General features: G+C 44.4%; 3 protein-coding genes across 5 annotated transcripts in view; 1 reads left to right on the top strand and 2 right to left on the bottom strand.

Annotated features, from left to right (window-relative positions):
- Window positions 1-940: 940 nt before the first annotated feature.
- On the bottom strand, window positions 941-9,413 carry psen1 (presenilin 1). Of its 3 annotated transcripts, none has more exons than XM_027015351.3 (11): window positions 9,268-9,413; window positions 8,452-8,537; window positions 7,284-7,555; window positions 6,307-6,448; window positions 6,029-6,096; window positions 5,637-5,857; window positions 4,196-4,294; window positions 4,011-4,097; window positions 3,642-3,812; window positions 2,984-3,102; window positions 941-2,722 (listed from the first exon to the last, which is right to left on the bottom strand). In XM_027015351.3, the coding sequence occupies exons 2-11, from the start codon at window positions 8,485-8,487 to the stop codon at window positions 2,567-2,569; spliced, it is 1,371 nt and encodes a 456-aa protein (XP_026871152.2). In that variant the 5' UTR covers window positions 8,488-8,537; window positions 9,268-9,413; the 3' UTR covers window positions 941-2,566. The 3 variants fall into 3 exon arrangements, with proteins under 3 accessions (XP_026871152.2, XP_026871153.2, XP_026871151.2); XM_027015352.3 differs by having other exon boundaries at window positions 3,642-3,803; window positions 7,284-7,558; XM_027015350.3 differs by having other exon boundaries at window positions 7,284-7,558.
- Window positions 9,414-9,810: 397 nt separating this feature from the next.
- On the top strand, window positions 9,811-11,657 carry adi1 (acireductone dioxygenase 1). Its single transcript, XM_027015354.3, has 4 exons — window positions 9,811-10,014; window positions 10,672-10,791; window positions 10,905-11,084; window positions 11,226-11,657. Exons 1-4 carry the CDS (start codon window positions 9,889-9,891, stop codon window positions 11,334-11,336), a joined length of 537 nt encoding a protein of 178 aa, XP_026871155.2. The 5' UTR covers window positions 9,811-9,888; the 3' UTR covers window positions 11,337-11,657.
- A 185-nt stretch (window positions 11,658-11,842) lies between these two features.
- Window positions 11,843-22,313, bottom strand: part of trappc12 (trafficking protein particle complex subunit 12) — a 41,835-nt gene continuing 31,364 nt past the window's right edge. Inside the window, exons 4-12 of the mRNA XM_027015348.3 lie at window positions 19,351-19,464; window positions 18,322-18,460; window positions 17,235-17,347; window positions 17,037-17,109; window positions 14,789-14,862; window positions 13,473-13,571; window positions 13,094-13,191; window positions 12,893-12,980; window positions 11,843-12,714 (exon numbers count right to left, since the gene is read on the bottom strand). Of these exons, the coding sequence (XP_026871149.3) occupies window positions 12,472-12,714; window positions 12,893-12,980; window positions 13,094-13,191; window positions 13,473-13,571; window positions 14,789-14,862; window positions 17,037-17,109; window positions 17,235-17,347; window positions 18,322-18,460; window positions 19,351-19,464 (1,041 nt within the window). The 3' untranslated portion in view covers window positions 11,843-12,471. The remainder of the gene's footprint in view (window positions 12,715-12,892; window positions 12,981-13,093; window positions 13,192-13,472; window positions 13,572-14,788; window positions 14,863-17,036; window positions 17,110-17,234; window positions 17,348-18,321; window positions 18,461-19,350; window positions 19,465-22,313) is intronic.

A 22,313-nucleotide genomic window follows, 5' to 3' on the forward strand; every position in this document is an offset into this window, starting at 1 on the left:
CAAGGACCAGCTGGCTGTACTTCTCAGTCAGCTCCTGGTTATCCTGCTGGAGTTCCACAACAAACTCTTCGCTTTGCCACCTGCAGTGTGCCTTCAGGTGCTCCATCCTGGACAGTCACTTCCATGCACTTCAGCAGGGCCTCCAGCTCATCTTTGGACATGGCTACTGGTCGAGAGCTTGGCTTTTCTTGAAGATGGGTGCAGCGGCTGTGTCATAATGAGTGAGCCCATCTCATGCATAATTTGATGAAAGAATAATTTGTGCTGATCCTGGGTTGATTACTGAAGCACTGATCTTCCTTACCTATGCAATACCTAGTCCCCTCTGCCATCGCATCCTTGCCTTTTGTAATCCCCTTAGAAGGGCTAGCCTTGGTTGTACCTTACGTGAATTGCAGCGGACAGTGGACGAGAGATAGTGAAGCCAAACTTGTTTTATCAACCCCTGTGGTTAACCCTTACCAAAAGCCGTTTTGAGCATAATGCATTTGTTACATGTCAGACAAGGTTTATTCAATTAATTTCAGATTCAATTAATTAATCAGCTTCAAAGTTATATAATACCAAAAATGAAGGAGTTCCAGTGGAAATGGCATGTTACAAACATTGCAGTCAGGTTAAAGAAAAACTTCATTTTCTGTATAGGGATAATTTCTCCTGCACACCTGCTGCCAAATGTAAGTTAACTTACATTTTATGCATTCCAGATGCTCTTATCTAGAACGACTTACAATTTATAGCATGTTACAGAAGTAACCTAATATTGCCCATTCTTCAACAAACAAAAAGTCTCTATGAATGCTGATACATTTAAGATCAGGAATGCTTATAAAGAAATATGCCATGTATTAGAACTGAGTATATTCCATCTCCACATTCACAGTGAAGATTAGTTTGAATATACCCTTCTTAGGAAATCTAATGCAGATGACACAGGAGAGAAATTTGCTCAAATGAGCTCCCCTTTATTTGAGAATATCTCACGTTGGTTACAAACCAATTACAAAAACAAGATTTGGTTCTGCTTTTTCGTAGAAAAAAAAAGAGGACATTGAAATTAACAAACATCAGGAGGTATTACCTACAAAAGGAAAAGACCAAGAAAGCAAAACAAGAAAAAAAAAAAACATAAAACACAAACTCTGCCCAACAAACTTTGGTGAACATTGTTAAAATCTGGAGGATAGTACAGGCTGTATGATACATTCTAAAATGACACCCCAGACTTTCTTTGAGGACAAAATAGTAGTCTGGATGCAACTTTCTTTTAATTTAACGCAGTAATAAAATGAATTAAGTCAGTAGGTGGTGCCTTACCATATAAACTATGGTTGGACTATACAATTGTTCTACATTACACTCCAAACCATATTTCTTGGCACACTATAGAAAAAATTAGGATAATAGAGAACAAACAAAACAATGAAAAACCTTGTTTAGTACCAACCATTTTGTGAAAGGCAATTACACATGAATTAAAGGAAAATTTTGTACGCTTAAAAAAATTAAGATACAAACCACTCAGGTTGCATGACTTATGAATGAATTCAGACTTATGAATGAATAATGGATTCAGACTAATAGCTTGAAAATATGAGGTTATTAGCAAGCATTCAGGCTGAACTAGGTTGTTCCTAGTGTTCCTACCCCTGAGAGGGAGGAGGCATGAATTAGATTGTTGAAAAATATCAGACCTGTAGGTTCACTGTCTAATCCAGTGATCTACATAACACAGGAAAAATTATTTAAATATGTGTAACATAACTAACCACGAAAAAAAAAGTAGAGCTGTAATATAGTCTCAAGCAAGATATAAGATTATGTGTGTTCTGTTCCTTATCAAGTCCTACCATTAGGTGGAAATGACAGTGCAAATGTTGGAAAATACTGCATTAGCTGTATATTAGAGTGTATATAAAAGCTACTTTGCTGTCTTATTGTATGTGTTATGAAGGTTATGGGGGTGAGTGTTGCACTATATCTCAGTTTAGAGGCATATTTCCAAAATAAAAAGTAGTGCTTCTTGAATTTTCCTTTAATGCAAGGTATTTTTAATTATGAATGTTCACGATAGCTAGATTCTGTATCAGGCTCTAAAACACAAAGCCAGAGTTAGCATTTAATGCTGGGCATTATGAATAAAAATAAGTATACTAAGAAAAAGGTAATGCAGCTCTTCCTCATCCAGTTATTACAAAACATTTAATTCACATGAGTTAAAGGACTTTAATACAGTAAATATGACTTTTTGGTGATTGATCCTCTGTAGGGTTTTTTCAGATTCTCCACTTTTCACTGTTTTCACCTCAAACAATTGCTACATGATCAAAATACCAGTGTCAATCTGCTGGACCATCAGAGAGGCACTCTGATCCCACAGGCCTTTTGATGAGAAATGAAAATCATATTTGCAGCTTAGGAATGAATAGCTTGAGACCTACGCATCCATGATAGTGGAGGCAGGGCGGGGCAGGGCAGGGCAGGGCAGGGCACTGCTCCCCCCACCCCCTCTGTTCCCCCTGATGCTCAGGGACTCTGAGTGTGGGCCAGAGGCCTCTGCCTTTCGCTATATGTAGAACTGATGCAGAGCTAGCTGGTCCATAAACGGGCGCACCAGGTTATCTGTGGCAAAGTAGAAGACCAGGCCAAAAGTAATCGAGATGGGGAGAGCGGGGAGGGCCTTCTTAAAGATGGCCAAGAGCAGGAGAGTTAGACACAAGCCCTGGAGAACAGAAATAAACACACACGGGAAATAAAAATGGGTTTATGAAAATATAAAAAACACAGACAGCAAGGGCTGACACTATCAACAACAATAAGCACCAAAAGTACCAATACTGAAAAGTAACACCATCTATCCTTTGATCAAAAAAGAAGCCATGTAGTACTCCAATGCACTGCCTAACCCAGCTTTTTTGTTTTTCTAGAGACAACATTGTGTGAGTAGATTTAAAGTTACTGATGGATGCTGTTGGTCACTTACAATGAGAATGGCCACAAAGCAGGCCAACGTGGTGTTCCAGTCACCACTGGCTGTGGCTGATGCCTTTCCTACCAGCATACTGTAGAAGATAAAGTCTCCAAGACCTAGCTTTACGCCCCCTGTAACACACACACACACACACACACACACACACACACACACACACACACACACACACACACACACGCGCACGTTACAGCTCACAACACATTCTTACTGCAAACTATGCATGATTTCAGGCTGTAATTAGTGAGAAATTCCTATATCCCAGTATTTGCTGGGGTAGAACTGGGCGGGGACCTGGTCCATTAGATTAAACTTTAGTCATTTCCACATAATATGATACCCCAGCCATCTATTATACCAGTTTCTATAATCTTGCCCAAGCAAACACACATGCATGTTCATAAACACTGAGATAAATCCTAAAGGAAGAGATAGTGAGATTCATTGCATGCACAAGAGATGTGAGATGCAGCTCTGAGGATATTAGACAGCCAGTCCGGACCTGCCCCTCCCTGAATCAGGTAATTAGGAGTTCTGCATCCCTAGATTCCCAGGGTAAGGTGTGTCACGAGGTGGTGAGGGCCAATAAAAAGGACTGTCTGCAGATCAGAGAGGGCCAGAGGGGGAAACCCCTGGCCTACCCGACACTCACTCTCCTCGTCGTCATCCGCAGGTGGCAGCGGACGTGTGGACGGCATCTGCTGGATCTCACGCCGGCTCTCCTCGGTGGAGTGCAGCGTGCCCAGCTGCTGCTGCTGCTGGCCCACCCAATCAGATGTGAAACCGGCATCATCCTCCACCTGTGCCGTGGGTGCTGCAGCAACTCCAGGATACAAGGAGATGCATTAAACGGAAGTCAGGAGTCCGGAGTGGGGGGGGTGGGGGGGGGGCATATCAATTGCAGGACATGACATTTTGTTAATGAGCTGTCTGTGCGTCATGCCAACAGATATAACCAAGACACGCAAACGGTGACATGGATGACAACTTGAACTGAGAGGCAGAAAGAGCCGAGACTCACCTTGGCTCTCCTGGAGAGGGGCAGCCTGGGCAGAGTTATTTCTGGTCTCCATGGTGTCTGCCATGCCAACCAGCCACACCATAGTCGCTGCCAAAGCAAAGGACTTTTACTGACATGGAACCCAATAATGGGTAAGTGACAAAAGCAAACATGGTGGGAAATGGATTTTCTGATTAGTGTCTTACAAGAGTAGATAAGGCCTGGAAACATGGGCTCATTTCTCTCTTGAGCCATTTCCACTAGAATGCGAAGGGGGCCTTTAGGGCACAACACAGCCAGTAGGTCTATAGGAGAGAAGAGACAGAAGACAATTACAGTCATATATACTGCTCTAAGAAGAACTGGGTTTTAAAGTGTAGCATTCTTCAAGACATGCAAACGTAGCTGGAAGCTAGACTGCAAACGCAGCCATGAGGAAAAGTAATGATACTAGTACTTAAAGAGGACATATTATGAAAAACTCACTTTCGCAGTGCCAGTGCACATACCCAAATGTATCTTGAGTGCCTACCAACCCAAGACTTTTGTTTTTTGTGGGCTGCTTAGGTCAGAAAACATGGGATTCAGCAAGCCATTCAGATTTGTTGCCCCTTCCTACATCAGATGTGGAATCAGTCATAAGAGGGGTGTGTCTAATTCCAATGCTAATTCTAATTCTAACTCTACCCCTGGCTTGAGAGCAACCTTTCCAAAAGTGCACCATGTTTTTCCCTGCAAATGCTGGACCTAATATCTATATGTCAAAGCTAAGCACAGGAACTCTTGCTGCCAGCATAGACGAGCACCTTCGCCCCCAGCCTCGGCGCATAGAAGAGCTGAGTGGATTTAGTTTATTTTTGATTGCAACATCCCAGGTAAAGTCGGAAAAAACCTGTATATGTTTGCCATCGTCTCCAACCTGGGTGTTAGCTACAACATATGAGCTTGGGTTTAACTGGTGTAACAGGAATAGCTTCATGACATTTACATTACTAGCACTGATTTTAAATGCTAGAAACCTAGCTTTGGATAACCAGCTGATGTACAGACATATAAAAAGAAATGTTGACATGACAAAGTTAATACTAAAATACACTGGAAATCCCAACCAAAAAAAAAAAAAAAAAAAGGGGGGGGGGGGGAGAGAGCCGTGGCTCATTGTCATTTAGAAAGAGTGAAAAAGATGCTGTGGTGCTTGATACTCTTGGTATTTTGCCCAATCCATGTCACAGACATTTTATTAAAACCCCAGGGAACAGTTTTAACTTGTGGAAAAGGTCAATGCGTGAACAAAGCAACAAAGCATTTTCTCATGTTTACAGAGGGAAAATCTGAGCTGTGCTCATCTGTAATTCTATTCCTGACCCAAAGAATAAAAAAAATCCCAAAATAACCATCCCAGTTTACGCACTGTCAAAGGACAAAGGGAAAGACAAAAGTGCAATTCATGTAGCAGGAAGAAGGGTTTTAAAGGAAGTCTGATGAAGTCTTTCCACTTCTTCTGCTCAGTTCGCAGCTCCTCAAAAATATGGCCTTCCTGTTTGGTGCCTGGGATCCTTCCTCACCACATATCCTGGCTTATCTCACGCTTATCCCCGCTTGACAAATCTCAGGAAAGACAAAGACAAGAAAGCGAACTTTACTGACCATAGACGGAGATGACGGCCAGGATGAGCCAGGCGGTCCACTCAGGCAGATACTTGATGAACACCAGGGCCATGAGGGCGCTGATCATGATCAGGTAGGCCTGCTGCAGACGCAGCGGGCCCTTCCAGTGGATGCAGATCATTCCCACCACGCCAAAGTTCCAGACGATCACCGCCAGCGTGAAGTAGTCCATGGCCACGTTGTACGTCTTGAACACCTCCCTGCAGCATAGAGAAGCCGGTCGCAGTTAAACCGTAAGCCAGAGTGCACGGAAGCAGGGATTCGTTTAAATCACGCAAGGACACAGTCTGTGCTTTGAAAATGATGTAAAATGGTTCCTGGGGTGTGTGGTTGGTTATGCACGCATGATGGCTGGTAGAAATTGATCTCACCCGAGGTAGATGAAGGAGAAGAAGAAGAGCAGGAGCAGGGAGGAGAGGAACAACCAGGCATGGATCACCTAAAAGAGCAATATGTCAGTAAGCTGCACTTAGCCAGATATATACTGATGAGCATTAAGGCTAATGCTGGGGAAAACCTCAAACTTTAGTAAATATGTTCACACCATAGAAAAATGGCACCTACACACAAATAAATCTGCACCGCCACTTTCCTTTCAAGGAATAAGGAAATAAAGTGTTGAGCATCATCTTTCGCCAGCAGCCTGTACCTTGTAGCAGCGGTACTTGTAGAGCAGTACGAGGACGAGCGTCATCACCACTATAACACTGATCATGATGGTGGCATTGAGGATGGAGTTGATAGCCCGCTGCCCTACAGTGTCCGTGTCCTCTCGGAAGGGCGTGTAGATGCTGCAGGGATAACCAAAAGGTCATTCTATTACATCCTGCTTAATTTCGCTATTCCCTTCAATAGTGCTCACAAATGATACTCTTTAGTCCTACAGGTAACAGCAAGCAAAACATTCACAATGTAAAATTGCTTTAAAATGTGTACACAAAGCAGAAGTAACAAAGCAAAATATAAAAAAGACAATTCTGCAATTCTCAAGTTATTAAATCCACAATTTACAACTAAATGCAACCAGTTCCAGTCAGTGGACTGCTCCTCTTCCTAGTGGTAGCTCCTCAAAATTACATCAAAACTCAAGAATCAAAGGTAAGTCAATAATAGAAGCGAATATTTGGGGCAACGCAACAGGCATAGGACTGTAGACAAATGCAGAGTATGTAGAGGTGCCAGAGTGCTTTTATATTTTCACGTTTCAATTAAATGATGTCTTTTGGATGGGTGAGACTGAAGGACAGTTATGTAGTGATTTCTCTCCCATGTTGAAGCTAACCGATATATGCAACACAAGCCTCTGTATCTCTAAATTGCTAAGTGATTCTGAAGCAGCTCTATCCATTTACAAAAGTACTACTATCAGCTGTGTCCCAGCATATTTTCCCTTTTATTAGCAATGTTAACACTGAATGGAGTCCTAACTGCATGCATGACTGAATGATTAAGGGAAATCCAATCTAAACAGCTAACTGCAAATATACTGACAAATTTTGCAGCTGTAATTTAAGACAGGGTTAAGCTCCCAACTGTGCACATGCTCTTGCTATAAGAAAACTACATTCTGCCTAAACTGCAAATAAAAATGATGATTCAGCTGTGTAAGTGACTTTAAACACTCACAGTTGCTGGCCATCCTTCTGTGTGTAGAAGCTGACCGACTTGATAGTTGCCACGACCACCACCATGCACAGCGTAACGGGGACGAAGAGCATAATGACGTGCTTGGCCCCATACTTAAGAGTCAGCTCCTCATCCTCATCTTCCTCACTGTCGGTGACCACCTGGGGTGCCCGAGCAGACGGGGGCTGCCCGTTGAGCTCGACCTCGCCCCGGGCCGGACCAGTGGGCCTCCCGGTATTTGTGTGCCGGTTGGTCTCTGCCCCTTCATTTGACTGCTTGCAGGCAGCACAGGAGATAGTGAAAATGCTACTTAGTTCACACAGGACCAACCACATTTGAAAAGCAAGTAGTAATGCTGAGATTTGAGCTGTGCTTTTTTATCTTACATATTTGAATACAAATGTTCAGATCTGCTATATGAGACCAGTTGCTCACATCAAAATTGAAAATGGGTGGCTATATGTAGGTTTGCTGTAATAAAATTAAAGAAAAGATCATATGCATATGCATTAGGTTAAAATATATCTGGTGTGCGTCCCTAAAACCTTCTCTCTCAATTATGGCTGCAAGTTTGCAGTTACAACAATGTTACAAGGGTTCACTTCAGGAAAAGCCATTGCCATCTCCTCTTTGATACATGACATCTGTGGGGTATACGCTGGAGGTGCCATAGCTGGATCTTCGGCCTTGTGCAATATTCACCCAAGGCCATGCCATAAAGTTCAGATACAAGTAACATCTATTTTTTACATTCATGTCTTTCATTCAAAGATTATCTGTATAAGTACTTCACAGATCTCAGTATTCTCAGTACATCTCAGAACACAACAATTCTTGTTCTAACAAGTCTTCAGCCTCAGAAACCAACAGTATCTATAGCATCTAATGCTGCAGCTGTTTCATTCCTTTATCACCACTTTACTTGCCACACCTGTCTGTATGTTTGCAATGACCATAAAAGTAAGGGAGTAACTATGACAAATTATTTTCACTGACAGGACTATAGTCCCGTTCTTTTGGAACTTCACTGTTTATGTAGTGCCAACAAACATAGCTCAAACTGACAACCAGTAGTATCAACAAGCATTGAACTAAAAGTAAGATACTGCCATTGCAATTTAAAAACAACAGAATTAATGAAGCAATCAAAACACCAATTAAATCTTACCACATTATTAACTACATTTTCCACATTGTCAGCCATTGGTGCTTTGATATGACTCGAGCCTCATAGAAAGGCCAACCCCGCTGGACCTGGAAAAGAATAAGCAAGACTAAACGCCGGACTAAACACAATAATTTGAACCTGCGTATCAAAGCAAATGTCTCCGACCGAACAATGGCTTACATGTATTTCTTGTAATAAATATACTAATAATAACCAGCTAATAATGTGTATTAACTAGTTATATAGATACCTGGCTTCTTAGCCAAGTATACTGATAAGATATACAGCTTGTTAGTTTGAAATCTAAAAAACTAGGTTAATAACAAATTAACGTGTTCAAAGGTGCAGCCAATATTTTCAAATGGCTTCACCAGGTATGCGTGAGCTACAGTGCTCCTGATCAGCACCGCGCCTAACTAGTGGGTTTTCTTGTCGCAAGAAACTACAGGTAGCGATAAGCTAGCTAGGCTAAGATAAGCAGCAACGTTGGCTAGCTATGGGGTTGTTGATATCAGGAAGCCCCCAACAGGATCTTGTTCGATATCATAACGCTAAAGATCAACACAAGAACACACCTATTTACACCCGTAGATACGACTCAATAATTTTACAAAAGACATTTCGGCTAGCTTGCTATCTTAGGTAGCTTATGCAAGCTAGCTAACCGGTTAATCACTGGTGTCAAAGCAATCATTTAGCTAATTTGTTCTTTGAACTGAAAGCAACGTAGTTATTTTTGGACTAAGCATTAAATTACTTTATTTAATACAACATTACATACTTTTCAACAGCGAATTCAACTGCTAACATACAGACCTTGATGTCTCCCTACACCAAATACACTTCGAAGATGGAAACAGTACGAAGTCCCCCAGCCAGCCGAGTGCTCGGTCCAGTTTCCCGATGAGGGCAGAATAAAAGTCTAGTCAGAAGTACTTGTCAGTACAACCATCAAGTTGTGCTAACTATTTAAAACAAACGTCATTAACTCTGTTGTTTGTTTCAAAGCAAAGAAAGCTAGAAAGGAACAGTGAGATGTTTGTAAATTATGTCCTTTTTGATGCACATAAACTGCACAGAGATCAAAGAGGAGCCAAACAATCTATCTAGCTAGGACACTAAAGTTTAAACCGCCCTTTGGAAATAATTTGGCTGTTGTTGTTGTAACATAATATGTATGTTCTAATAATAATAATAATAATAATAATAATAATAATAATAATAATAATTAGTAGTAGTAGTATTGTAGTTCTTGTTGTTGATACTAAAAATCCCCACACTCAACAAACAAATAAGCATCATTATCATCATCATCAAAAACAACAAAAACACCACGGCACTTATTTTGAAAACGTTTGTTTTTAGGAAGGATCCGGGAAGGATTCAATTAAGTTACAGACTTTCTGCAGGATTGTTGTCATCACGAATGTTTTCATCATGCCACGGATTGAGGCCTGGTTAATGGACGATTGCACTGACGACCAAAGACTTCCTCACAAATTACAACCAAATCAGCCAGTGACTTTGGAAGGATTACAGGAAATCGGAGTTTTTTATCTAAAGGTTCGTTTATAGCTAACGAGTCTGTATACCTCTGGGTTAGCCAGCAAGTGAATTAACCTACAGAAGCGTCTGTAATAAAATAAATAAAATAATTATGATTGTTAGCAACAATTAATTACTTAACTAGCTAGCTGCTTGACTAGATACAACAAAATATGTTGGATTATTGTAGCAGCAGAGGTGGGCTAATTAGTACCTAATGACTGAACTGCAGGTTTGTAAAGTGTGTCTTCTGACAATCTCTCTGAAGTACCACGCTGCATAGTTCCGCTAGCTAGTTAGCATATTCTGAACCAAGCTGTCAAGACGTTGCTATCTAGCTAGTTTGCATATAATTTAGAAATTGTCATATGGAAAAGAACTACAGAAGGCAAACGTCTATTTTAACCCCTTTCAGACCAGCTGGCGCATCCTAGCTGGCCACTTTCTTGATAGAACTGGCGTCAACGTACAAAGTCTAATCGTAAAATGGACTGAGAGAATTTAACTTTACCCAGCGAGCTGGCCAGCTAACTTCAAAATCTGCTAAATTAAAATTACAGTCAGCAAACTATTCAGATATTCATTTAAAGTAGGCTATCCGTTCGGTACTCAACCTAGCTAGCTAAGGTGATACTGAACGGCAAATAAATAATCATCATTGTTTCTTTCTTTCAGTTAAATGCCGATATCTATGAAAATGACCCAGAATTACAGAAGATATGTGAAGATAGAGGTTACACTTATATGGACATCATAACTATCCATCCAGATAAACTGCCAAATTATGAGGATAAAGTAGGTCAACAGTACTACTCTGCTGATGTCAATTTCACATGAAAAAAAAATCAACTCCATTATTAGGTGACATACGTGTTTTAATGTAAAGAGAATCACCTTCCCTCTTTCAGCTGAAAATGTTCTATGAAGAACACCTGCATGTTGATGATGAAATCCGATACATCCTAGAGGGAAGAGCATACTTTGACGTTAGGGACAAAAATGACCGCTGGATACGAATTGCTATGACAAAGGGGGATTTGATAACACTTCCAGCAGGAATTTACCACAGATTCACCCTAGACGAGACTGTAAGTCCTCTAAGAACTTAAGTCACAGCATTTAAAAACGTAATTTCAGAGCTCAGGGATACAATCTGAAAAGAAATCAATGTGTGAAAACTGTGTTCAGACATTCAGGTTACTGAGAAAAACTTTGCCTTTCTGCTTTAGAATTACACTAAAGCGATGAGATTGTTTGCTGGAGAGCCAGTGTGGAAGGCCTACAACCGTCCAGCTGATGACTTTGAAGTTCGCCAGAAGTACCTGAATCAGCTCAGATGAGCCAAAGTTGATGACATTAATGTCATAGTGCCATCAGTTCATTGCATATTAGAACTATGACATTACTGCAGATCCTTCAACAATATACATATTGCCTGGAATTTTACAACATTACAAGACTGGATATTGATAACTGGTTCATACTGACCTATGCAGTAGTCATAATTAATATAATTATTAAGGATAAAAATTGCTTTAGCATAACAATGAGACAGACTTGATAAACACGGAGAGTGAGGTGTAGATTAGATATCTACACACCTGTTTCAACATAGTTTTACTGTTTTGATCTGTTAACACAAATAAAAATGAACAAATTACTTTCTATTCTGGCATGAACGTCCATCTTAGTTTAGGTGGTAATGTGTGAATGATATGCTTCACTGTGATTTGGAACTGCTGCTTTGTGTGCATGGTTTCAGGTGGCTTACAATACAGTAATGTTAACACATACAAATGCACTCTGTTGGTTTACTAACTGATTAGCTAAGGTGGAGATGCATAAATGCAGTCCCTTATAATCAAAGTTTATTAAGAGTAATTAAGAGTTTCTTTTGTAGTATCCAGAAATGTACAGAACACAACACACCATGTAAATAACTGTACAAAATCCTTTTCATAATGCATGTTAAAGGAACAGGGGGAGGAAAGTACATATTAAAACTTGACATAGATGGTACATTGGCTGCAATCTCTGGTTACTGTAAAAATGCTACAAAAATAAAAGGCGGAGAGCCAGGAAGGAGTGTCTGAAAGGTGATGTAGCATGAAGAGCATCATAAGAGTTTCACTGAGAATGCACCAGCAGTTTAGGTGATTTTAACTTCGGGGGGACAGACTGATTGATTGCTGTAATGCTATATGCCATTTAAACTGCAATTCTATCCCCTTTGCCTGCAAGTATTGCTAAAATATTTACATTTTGTGCAGACAGGTCTTTTCAGGTCAGCTTTGGTTTTGGTCACGCAATAACATTCTGCTTCTTCTGCAAATGCAATGGACTGGTGGCATTTCTAACTTAGTCTTATTAAAGCACTCATAACTACATCTGGAGCTGGATGTTGGCACGCAGCCAGGCCCAGGTGTCGACCTAATGCCCTCCTCGTTAGGCTATGGAGTCCCAGGCCCTACCCCCTCAGAGCAGTTTGAGGCACTGCGTGTTGAAGCTGTCACCCTCACGGCACGCCACCGCCTCTAGCAGCGCCTGCTTCTTCTGGGTGCTACGCGATGACTCCAGCTCATACATGGTGGTTAGGTTGAAAAGGACACTCTCATGCAGGTACAGCACTGGGTCCTGCTGCACCAGGCTCTCCAGCTGGCCCAGGGACTCCTTCAGGCGGCCCAAGTAAAGCAAGCACACAGCGGCATTGTTGTTTGCCTGGAGAATTAAGAATGGAATTGAAACAAAACTTGTAGCATACGGTGTCTCGTGCTTTAAACTAAAGACAACAAGTATATTATAATGTATATAGTATATTAAAAAAGAGACATTAAACCAATCTGAACTTCTCAAAAATGTGCCTGGGCTGATAACAGAAAATGGACTACGTGTTTACCACAGGATTCTTGGGATCAATTTTCAGTATGTTCAAAAAACATGTGTGAGCTTCGCCATAATTATTCTGGCTGAGGTAAACAAATGCCCTTAAAAAGGAAAGAAAGAGCCAGTTATTAACAAAAATACACTTCATTGTTAAAAATACAAAAAGCCATATGAATTGAGTTGGCTGATACAGAAACCTGTTCCGCAGTCTCACCTGTTCATTAAAACAGCTGTGTCCTGCGCTGGCCCCTTTTCCTGACAGGCCTTGTCCACTTCTTGGAAATACTTCTCTGCAGTTTTGATGTCGCCGATCTTATAACCAAAAACACAGTGTGCGCAGATCCGTTAAGTGTCTCTAAACTGCAGACAGTCCTAATTCACACATGGAGGACAGGCTTGAGCAATCATCTTCATATAGAGATTACACAATAGAACAAACTGAACAGAAGGTGAAAATCAAAGCACTGCAACCTACAGCAAACAGGTAGTGTCTTTTTCTGTCTCTAAATCCATTGTTATTGTAAAAAAAAATAAAAATACATCAGAAATAACCAGTAAGACATTTCAGTGGGAAGAATGCAATCTGGTCTTACCTGAAGAAAAATCCGTCCTATTCCACTGAGCAGCTGCACGCTCTGCTGCGGCTCGTACTGGATGATGGAGTGGTACGTTGCAACGGCCAGTACGTAGTCCTGGGTGTGAGAGAGAATATGGGGTGGGCAGACGATGGCATGCAGAGAAGAGGAGAACATGATGAAAATTTTGGCTGTACATGGAACGGAGAGAATGAATGGAAAGAGTGAAAGTTGCAACATTTCCATTCAATCCGATATGAATTTGAAATAGACGCATGCGCGGTCTATGAGGCACCAAGTTTTAAGTGCAATAATTTGTGGTGTAGAAAGCCAGCAGACCAGCAGATGGCACCGCACCACTGCATTCGACTTTGCCCACTCTCCTCCTGACAAAAGAATACATCCTAGGCATAATTTGCACCTCCAGCTCTTACAAACAAATAAAGGTAGGATGCTGCTTTGTTGACCTTTCTCTGGCTAAAAACGAGCTAGCTAACGCGGGGCCCTTCCGAGTGGGACCATGCCGCCGGATTGGCAGGACGGGATCGTGGGTTGAGCAAATGCCCCTGCTTCTGATCCAATATCCTATGGAAAGCTCATGTCTAGACGCTGGGCCATTGCTAGCGGTCAGACGGGTCACGCAAACAAACAGAGCGCCTCGCTCTTTTATTAAAGCGCCGAGAGGGGGGAGAGAGGGTCCAGCGGCGCACGCCTGGATTTAGCTCAGACCTGCTGGCCCAGCCCCCCCCCTCTCCTGAAGGAGAAATTGAAACCCATCAATGAGCCAGGACCTAAGAGTTTCCACACGTGTGAAAGGGAAATCTGAACTGGTCAAGCCTCAGATAGGGACCTCAGAATATCCGGAAAAAAAGGAAACAAAAATCAAGCATAAACCATGTTAAGATGAAATTTGCTTTGGTAAAAGATGAAAAAGCATATGAGAGAAAAAGCAAAGCTTGCACTTTTGATAAGAAATTTATAGTGATGGAATCTTTGCTCCTTAGTATGCACAACTGTGAGCCTATGAAGGATCAAACACGAACATCTGCAAATTTCATGACGATTACAGATATTGAAATTGATTTAAATGAAACATTACAATTCACATACTGCACTTATTAATAGTAGTTTTGAAGCAGTTACAAAACAAAACAAAAATAAACCGTGAGCAAATGTTAATTTTTTGATCACGCCTGTAGCGCACTGCGTTTTGTTCATGTCTCCACAAGCTTTCGTCCTGTGCCGTGCTGCCAGTTTGCCAGCCAGTGGCGCGTGTATGAGTGAAACTACGGCAATGGCATGCCTGCAGCGCCTCCTCAGCCCCGCCCACGTACCTTCATCATCAGCAGACAGTTAGCCATGGAGTACATCACCCGGCTCAGACGTGACCTCCAAAGCTGAACAGAGGCTGAGCGAGAGAGAGAGAGAGAGAGAGAGAGAGAGAGAAGGAGGGAGAGAGGGAGAGAGCTGAGCAAAGGACAGGAATAGCCAGTTGCAGCGTCCACCCCTCCCCCCCCATCCTTTTCAAGCCATCAATTATGTGCACGCAAAAGGGAATTATGGGAAAGTAGGAAAAGACACCATGATGATTTTTCCCTCCGGCTTACTGTAGGCCCTGTGACTTAGCTGGCGTCTTCTCATAGTGTGTGTGTGTGTGTGTGTGTGTGTGTGTGTGTGTGTTTTTGTTTGCACTCATCAAAAGGGAGCAGGGGAGGGAGTTCTTGTGAGCCACAGCAGAGCTAGAGTGCATCTGGTGTCCGCTCAGAAATGAAGAGGGACTACACAGCAGTGGAATGCGGTGAATAGGAGGTGGGGCAAAAGAGAGGGGGGGGGGGAGGCCAAGAAGCTTCGTTGCTTCTGTTTGCTGTAGCAAAATATGAAAAAGCAAGCAAGCAGTGCGACGTAAAACGGCGATCACACTTCTAATAAGCAATGGATAGTGATGGAATCTGTGCTCCTCAGTGTGCACAGCTGTGCCTTTTTGCATGAGAAATTCGACTAGTGGTTAAAACACAAACATTTGTACGCTTTTTATGACAGTTCCAAGCATGTAAATGAATTAAAAACAACCCAATAGAATATAATATCGAATTTATTAAAGTGACCAATAATAAAGATGGCTGTTATGCTGCCAGTTGCTGGAAGTCAAAACTTTTCGCTTCAGAGGGCAGATAGCAAAAGCATGTTTACAGAAGCCTTCCTAATCTGGAGCACTACTGCTGTATGCTAACCAGCAATTTTAAGATCAGACTGTGTTGTTCCAAGTTTAGTCACAGTCTGATCACTGCTGATCTCTTAACACGGTCTCTATCCTACACAAGCATAAACAGTGTTGCAGTGTTTTGAAACCACAGCCTCACCTTGTGCATGTGAACCATTGTAAGCATATGTTCTTTTTAAATGCTTTACTCAGAGCTTTTGCCTACTGACCTACTTGTATTCTCAAGAGCCTCTCAGCCTTGCACTTTTGTCTAACCTCTGAATCTCAGTGGAGGACCGTTGGTCATCAGGGGAAAGGCCAACATTAGTGTCGAGCAGCCCCTGGTTTGCCCCATCCCTGTGGCCCCCAGTGGGGAATAGCAGTCCAGGTTCCCCCCAGCCCTGTGGCCCCTGCCATTGGGGGCAGCAGTCAGGGGAAGGCAGCTGGGCTGTCAGCACTTGGCTGCTTCTCCAGAGACATGTGCCTGTGAAAGGGGGCATGGAGCAGCATTCTGCCCATATCAGGCGTACTGGCTCTCCGCCTGGGGGCTAGCATCATGCCCCCACCTGCCCTACGCACACTGTCGCCTTCATCCAACAGAGCTGAGAGCAAAGCTTGGGGTATGGGAGGCAATTATAGGATTTATAGAGGTGTCAACTTTCCACCTGACACCAAAACAGACCAGGATCAAATACCAGTCTGCACGGTCTGCTCCATACTGCAACCTTGTTATTTCAGCGGATGGTGCCCACTTGCTAATAAGTATATTCAAATGTTTTGGCATTGAATCTTGTAATGTATTATCTGATTCTATTAGATCTAATTTATTTTGTAATTGCCAAGTTGTTTTCAAGCTTCACTGAGCCGTGTAGTAACATGATGCTAGCTTCAGAAACAATAGTGTTGGAAAGAGTGTTAGAAAAACTACAGTAGGTGTTTGGAGAATTGTACAATCTGCAATATCAAAATGTCATTAGAGATATGCAGATTACCCCTTTAATGGGAAAAGATTTAAATGATTACATTTTCAAATATTCTGTGACCTCCACATACCAAGCCCCCTGTGCTATTTCACTGAAACTGCAGGCAATTTTACAATTATATGCATATATTTGCGCATTTTTAAATCATTAGTTATTCATGATAAACAAATTTTATTGCTCATATATGCATACAAAATTTAAAACCTTCAAATTTGCAATAGTTCTGTAACCAATTAAATATTCTAGTGGAGCAGTGAACCAATAACTGAAAGGCTGAATGTTCTAACTCGTACGTAATTCTCATAAACCAGTGTAATCTCATCATCATCATCATCATCATCATCATCTGTTGCAGAAGCCTTTGCAGGAGCTGATGGAGCACTGCTTGGAGCGCGGTACCTTGCCTGTTCTCCTGCGCGAGGGTCATCGTGCTCCCGTCCTCCGCAAGGCCCTCCTCCAGGTTAGCCAGGATCTGTCCGCAGAGAGGCAGAGTTGCAGAGCCTCAGACAAGGCCAAGCGTGTGCACGAGCACAGCAGAGACAGGCGGGACAGGCAGGCTGGCGGAACGTTCTGGGCTGGTGAGTGGGCAGGACTCACTTTCTGACAGACGCTCCTCATGCTGTGCAGGCGGTCCAAGGACTCCTGGGGCTTGTTTAAGTACTGAGGCAGCTCAGCGTGCAGCACTCGCATGGAGAACGGCACCATGGAGCCTGAACACACACACAATCATCCATCATTCACCTCTCTTTTTCTCCCATTTTTCACATTTTCTTTTTTTTTTTTCCCTTTAACTTGTCCATCCAGGTGAGGCGTGTACCTATGACCTCGGTGCTGCCTTTGATCAGATAACTCTTTGATATGTGGAGAGTGCCTGAGGCAGCGTGCAGGGGTGGAATGGGTGCCGGCCGAGACACAGCCAGCTTTAATGCCCACACTGATTACTTAGCCTCTTTAGAGGACTCAGACGCACAGCCTTGTGCTGAGGTGGCCAGGGTCTCTCTCTGCCTGGAACATCTCAAGCCTTTTGACGGCTTAAAAAAAAAAGCACTAAATAGCCCAAGTTTGCCCCAATAAGCTGTATGATCTTAAAATGGAGTTTCTGCACATTCAAAATATACTTTTTGAATATGACTACACTTGTTGACAGATATGAGGTCTTTTCACACTTAGAAATATAATTAGGTTCTTTATATTTCAAAGAAAAGTCACATGTGAAATTGTTATTTTTGACTGGAATGTCTGTATCCCTTGTAATTGACATGCAACTCAAGCAGAAAAGACAAACACTAACCCTCAAAGAGCCTAAATGGCCTATGGCAGGGACCAAGCTGGAGTTTGTGTTCCTCTATTACTGTTTTGTTTTTTTTTTAATACGGTCTAACATGCCTAGCTTCTATCACATTAGAACTCCATTAATGTTCCTGTCACCCTTAGCTACGGTATGTTAAAGAGGCTTTTAAAGGCTGCACTGCACCTCAGCTTGAGCCCATTGCTCAATTCATTCTTCCAGTCAGTGGGTACCAGTGATCTATAATATAAAGTTCTATATTATAGATCAGTGGGGGGTACATTTTGTCTGAATAGACCAGCATTTGCAATATATATCTAATATAACTTCCAATTTTGAATAAATAGACTTTTATTTTGGAGATTCAAACAGACTGGCGAGTTGCTAAGCAGTTACCTCGTCTTCCTGGGTACACTGCAGGGTAGAACTCGTAGTACAGGTCCGGCTGGTCCAGATTGCCAAAGGGTTCAAACTCCAGCTCTGCGTTCTGGAACAGGGTCAATTTGACCAGCAGAGCCAGTCGTACGAACCACAGCTGCGAGAAGGAGGCCAGCCACAGATTAGAACCCATGCACACTTCACTAGTTAGTAACGACGTCCAGTAAACATTTGTAGAATTCCGCAGATGGGGCACTTTTCTGAATGTAGAGCGAATTCTGCAGTTCCAGCATTTTAAAAAAAATCTTTTTACATCCCAAAACCAGCAAAAAACCCCATAACACAGTGAAACGGTGAGTCAGTTAGGAGTATCTAAGGACTAATCTGACTCATTACCCTAAAGTGGTTTGTATAGCCTACAGGGCTAGAACTTTTATAATGCAAGTCAGTGGTTTTGCATTAACAAAGGGAGAGGCAGTGGAATGTAATGTATGCACGCATGTGCCACCGGAGGATGGTACATCAGAGGAGCGTAGCGCTTTGATGCACCTGATGTGGTAGCCAATGGGAAGCTGGCACATTCGTATAGCCAGGGTGTGGGTGGAGCCCAAATGCCCTGCGCAGTAAGACAGTGCCAAAACAGCACAAACTTTTAACTAAGGTGCCAACATATTTTTCAAATGGGCACAACACAGCACTTCAAAGAGAGTAGCATTATGGCTGTTATCAGTAATAAGCTCCATAAACAAAACCAAGCTAGAATACAGTGTAAGGTTTAGAAAAGCGATAATAGAAGCACTGGTAAGCACTGTAATTCATTCTCAGTTACATATCCACAACACTATCCAATGGCAATTAACTACACGAACCCCAACTGTGCTTGACGTTAATGAACCCTCTGTTTGTGGCACCAGACATCACCCCCTGAGCTCGCAGTCAAGTGCTCCCTTTCTGCCTGTGCCATGCAGGCAGTGGTGTGGCTGTTACGCTGAGACTGTGTAACCCAGGCAGGTAAACCTAGCACCCCACCTCCAGCGCAGTGCTCACCTGCAAGGAGTCGCTGGTGTGGTTGCTGGCCTGGCCGCTCTTGCCGTAGCCCTGGCCGTGGGCCGTCAGCAGTCTGCCCGTCAGGTCCACCGCCGCCCTCCAGTTCTTGGTGCTCTGGTTGGTGCGTGGGGGCAGGTTAAGGGAGAGATGAACCCATTAAGTCAACAGCTGCTCACGCAGGAGGTGAGGATGTACCTGTGTGTGTGTATGTGTGTGTGTAAGTGCGGGCACACACTCATGCATGTGTGTGCTTGGGTATGTGTGGGTGTGAGAAAGAGAGCGAGAGAGAGAGAGAGAGAGAGAGAGAGAGAGAGAGCACAGCAGTGTCCCCCTCATCCATAACGAAGACAAGGTCACTGTGGCCATCCTCTTTTAAACCAGAATGTCATTCGTTACTGCTAGACCTTTAGCGAAGTGCCTTAGGAGATTTTACACAAGAATAAAACAACATCAGAATAACTAGTGCTGGCACCACAGCCTTTACTACAGCAGAGCAGACTGGGGGATGACATTATAGAGACTGCTGTGAGCCAAAAATAAAGAAAGAAATAAACAATTAAAATCCCTTTCCGATCCTCTCAGCCCACAGTCGGCTCACCTGCCCCCCCACCCCACCCCCCACCCCCTCGCCGCACTTCCTCAGCCCTGTGTCTTAGCTCCTTCTCTCATTTGACATGCCTCCCTCCCCGTTGTAATTCTCCCCACTGCATCCGTGGCGCGTCCCGAGTGCTGCTCTCACACTGCACCGCCGGCGCCTCTAAATCTTCATTAGAGGGGGAAATGAAGCCTAAAACGACTGGCAGGGAAATGGGCAAAAGCAGCTGCAGCCACTGAGACAGAACATAAAAAAGTCAATGCGAGGGGAGATGGGCCCCCGCCGTGATGTACTGCGAGCTCGGGGATCGCGAGGTGCCCCTGGAAACAGAGAGTGCCTTTGTTTTATGCTTCAATCCATAAGACACACAAACACAACGCTGTTGCACGCTGCACCAAAATGCAGCGAGAAGCATGCTGAATTACGCAAAGACAAGGCTGAACATAGAGAAGACCAACACAACGTCCAGGTGAACTGCAGCTACTCGAGCCCCTCCCCCTCCCCCCACATCACACCTCCACATTTATTATTTATGGTAAATTAAACTGATATCTGGTGGACTGGTGGTTTACAAGTGCACCCAGAGTAGCTAATAGTCAAAGTGAAGTCAAATTTATTTATATGGCACTTTTTACAACAGTTGTTGTCACAAAGCAGCTTTACACATCTCTGAGTCCAAGCCCCCAGTGAGCAGGCCAAGGGCGACAGTGGCAAGGAAAAACTGCCCAGAGCATGAGGAAGAAACCAAGACTCAAAGGGGGGCGGGGCCCATCCTCCTCTGGCCGACAACAGACACTACAATATTAAACAATATATACAATAAGCAGCAGAATAAGTAGTGAACATACCAGCCAATACTAAACAAGCTTGGTTTATAAACAATTTGGCTATGCAACCATAATCAGCCAGAAGTAAAGTGTCGAGAGATTGGGCAAGCTGCGAAATGACCACAGCCTTAAGACAGGAAAAATGAGCCCCACATAAGGGAGAAAGTAGGTGAGCAGGCTCTAAGGATAAGAATGGTGGTGATAAAAAAAAAACAAACAAAAAAAAACACAACAACTCTCTCCCTCCCTCTCCTTCTCCCTTTCTCTTGCTCTCTCCCTCCCTCTCCCTCCCCCTCTCTCCCCCTTCTCCCTTTCTCTTGCTCTCTCCCTCCCTCTCCCTCCCCCTCTCTCCCCCTTCTCCCTTTCTCTTGCTCTCTCCCTCCCTCTCCCTCCCCCTCTCTCCCCCTCCCTCGCTCGCTCTCCCCCTCTCTCTCTCTCCCTCTCCCTTTCTCTCGCCCTTTCCCTCTCCCTCCCTCGCTCTCCCTCTCCCTCCCTCGCTCTCCCCCTCGCTCTCTCTCCCCCTCCCCCTCTCACTTGCTCTCCCCCTCTCCCTCTCCCCCTCTCTCTCCCCCTCTCTCTCTCCCTCGCTCTCCCCCTCTCTCTCCCCCTCCCTCGCTCTCCCCCTCTCTCTCCCCCTCCCTCGCTCGCTCTCCCCCTCTCGCTCACTCTCCCCCTCGCTCTCTCTCCCTCCCTCTCTCTCCCTCCCTCTCTCGCTCGCTCTCCCCCTCTCTCCCCCTCCCTCGCTCTCCCCCTCTCTCTCTCTCCCCCTCTCTCTCCCTCTCCCCCTCCCTCGCTCTCCCCCTCCCTCGCTCTCCCCCTCTCTCTCCCCCTCCCTCGCTCGCTCTCCCCCTCTCGCCCTCTCGCCCCCTCGCTCTCTCTCCCTCCCTCTCTCTCCCTCTCCCTCCCTCGCTCTCCCCCTCGCTCTCTCTCCCCCTCCCCCTCTCACTTGCTCTCCCCCTCTCCCTCTCCCCCTCTCTCTCCCCCTCTCTCTCTCCCTCGCTCTCCCCCTCTCTCTCCCCCTCCCTCGCTCTCCCCCTCTCTCTCCCCCTCCCTCGCTCGCTCTCCCCCTCTCGCTCACTCTCCCCCTCGCTCTCTCTCCCTCCCTCTCTCTCCCTCCCTCTCTCGCTCGCTCTCCCCCTCTCTCCCCCTCCCTCGCTCTCCCCCTCTCTCTCTCTCCCCCTCTCTCTCCCTCTCCCCCTCCCTCGCTCTCCCCCTCCCTCGCTCTCCCCCTCTCTCTCCCCCTCCCTCGCTCGCTCTCCCCCTCTCGCCCTCTCGCCCCCTCGCTCTCTCTCCCTCCCTCTCTCTCCCTCCCTCTCTCGCTCGCTCTCCCCCCTCCCTCTCCCTCACCCCCCCTCCCTCTCCCCCTCTCTCTCTCTCCCTCTCCCTTTCTCTCGCCCTTTCCCTCTCCCTCCCTCGCTCGCCCTCTCCCTCCCTCCCTCTTTCTCTCACTCTCTCTCCCCCTCACTCTCCCCCTCTCACTTGCTCTCCCTCTCCCTCCCTCGCTCTCCCCCTCGCTCTCTCTCCCCCTCCCCCTCTCACTT

The sequence above is a fragment of the Electrophorus electricus genome, chromosome 10, assembly GCF_041902795.1.
Source record: "Electrophorus electricus isolate QZ-2024a chromosome 10, ASM4190279v1, whole genome shotgun sequence".
In the NCBI taxonomy this organism is placed as follows: Eukaryota; Metazoa; Chordata; class Actinopteri; order Gymnotiformes; family Gymnotidae; genus Electrophorus; species Electrophorus electricus.

Coding starts and splice junctions, on each gene's coding strand:
- psen1 (XM_027015350.3), bottom strand. CDS start 8,487: ATGGCTGACAATGTGGAAAATGTAGTTAATAATGTG. Junction 6,097..6,306: donor ACAAGTACCGCTGCTACAAG/GTACAGGCTGCT, acceptor TTGCTCTTTTAG/GTGATCCATGCCTGGTTGTT. Junction 3,103..3,641: donor TGCGGATGACGACGAGGAGA/GTGAGTGTCGGG, acceptor TGTGTGTTACAG/GGGGCGTAAAGCTAGGTCTT.
- adi1 (XM_027015354.3), top strand. CDS start 9,889: ATGCCACGGATTGAGGCCTGGTTAATGGACGATTGCACTGACGACCAA. Junction 10,015..10,671: donor TCGGAGTTTTTTATCTAAAG/GTTCGTTTATAG, acceptor TCTTTCTTTCAG/TTAAATGCCGATATCTATGA. Junction 10,792..10,904: donor TGCCAAATTATGAGGATAAA/GTAGGTCAACAG, acceptor TCCCTCTTTCAG/CTGAAAATGTTCTATGAAGA.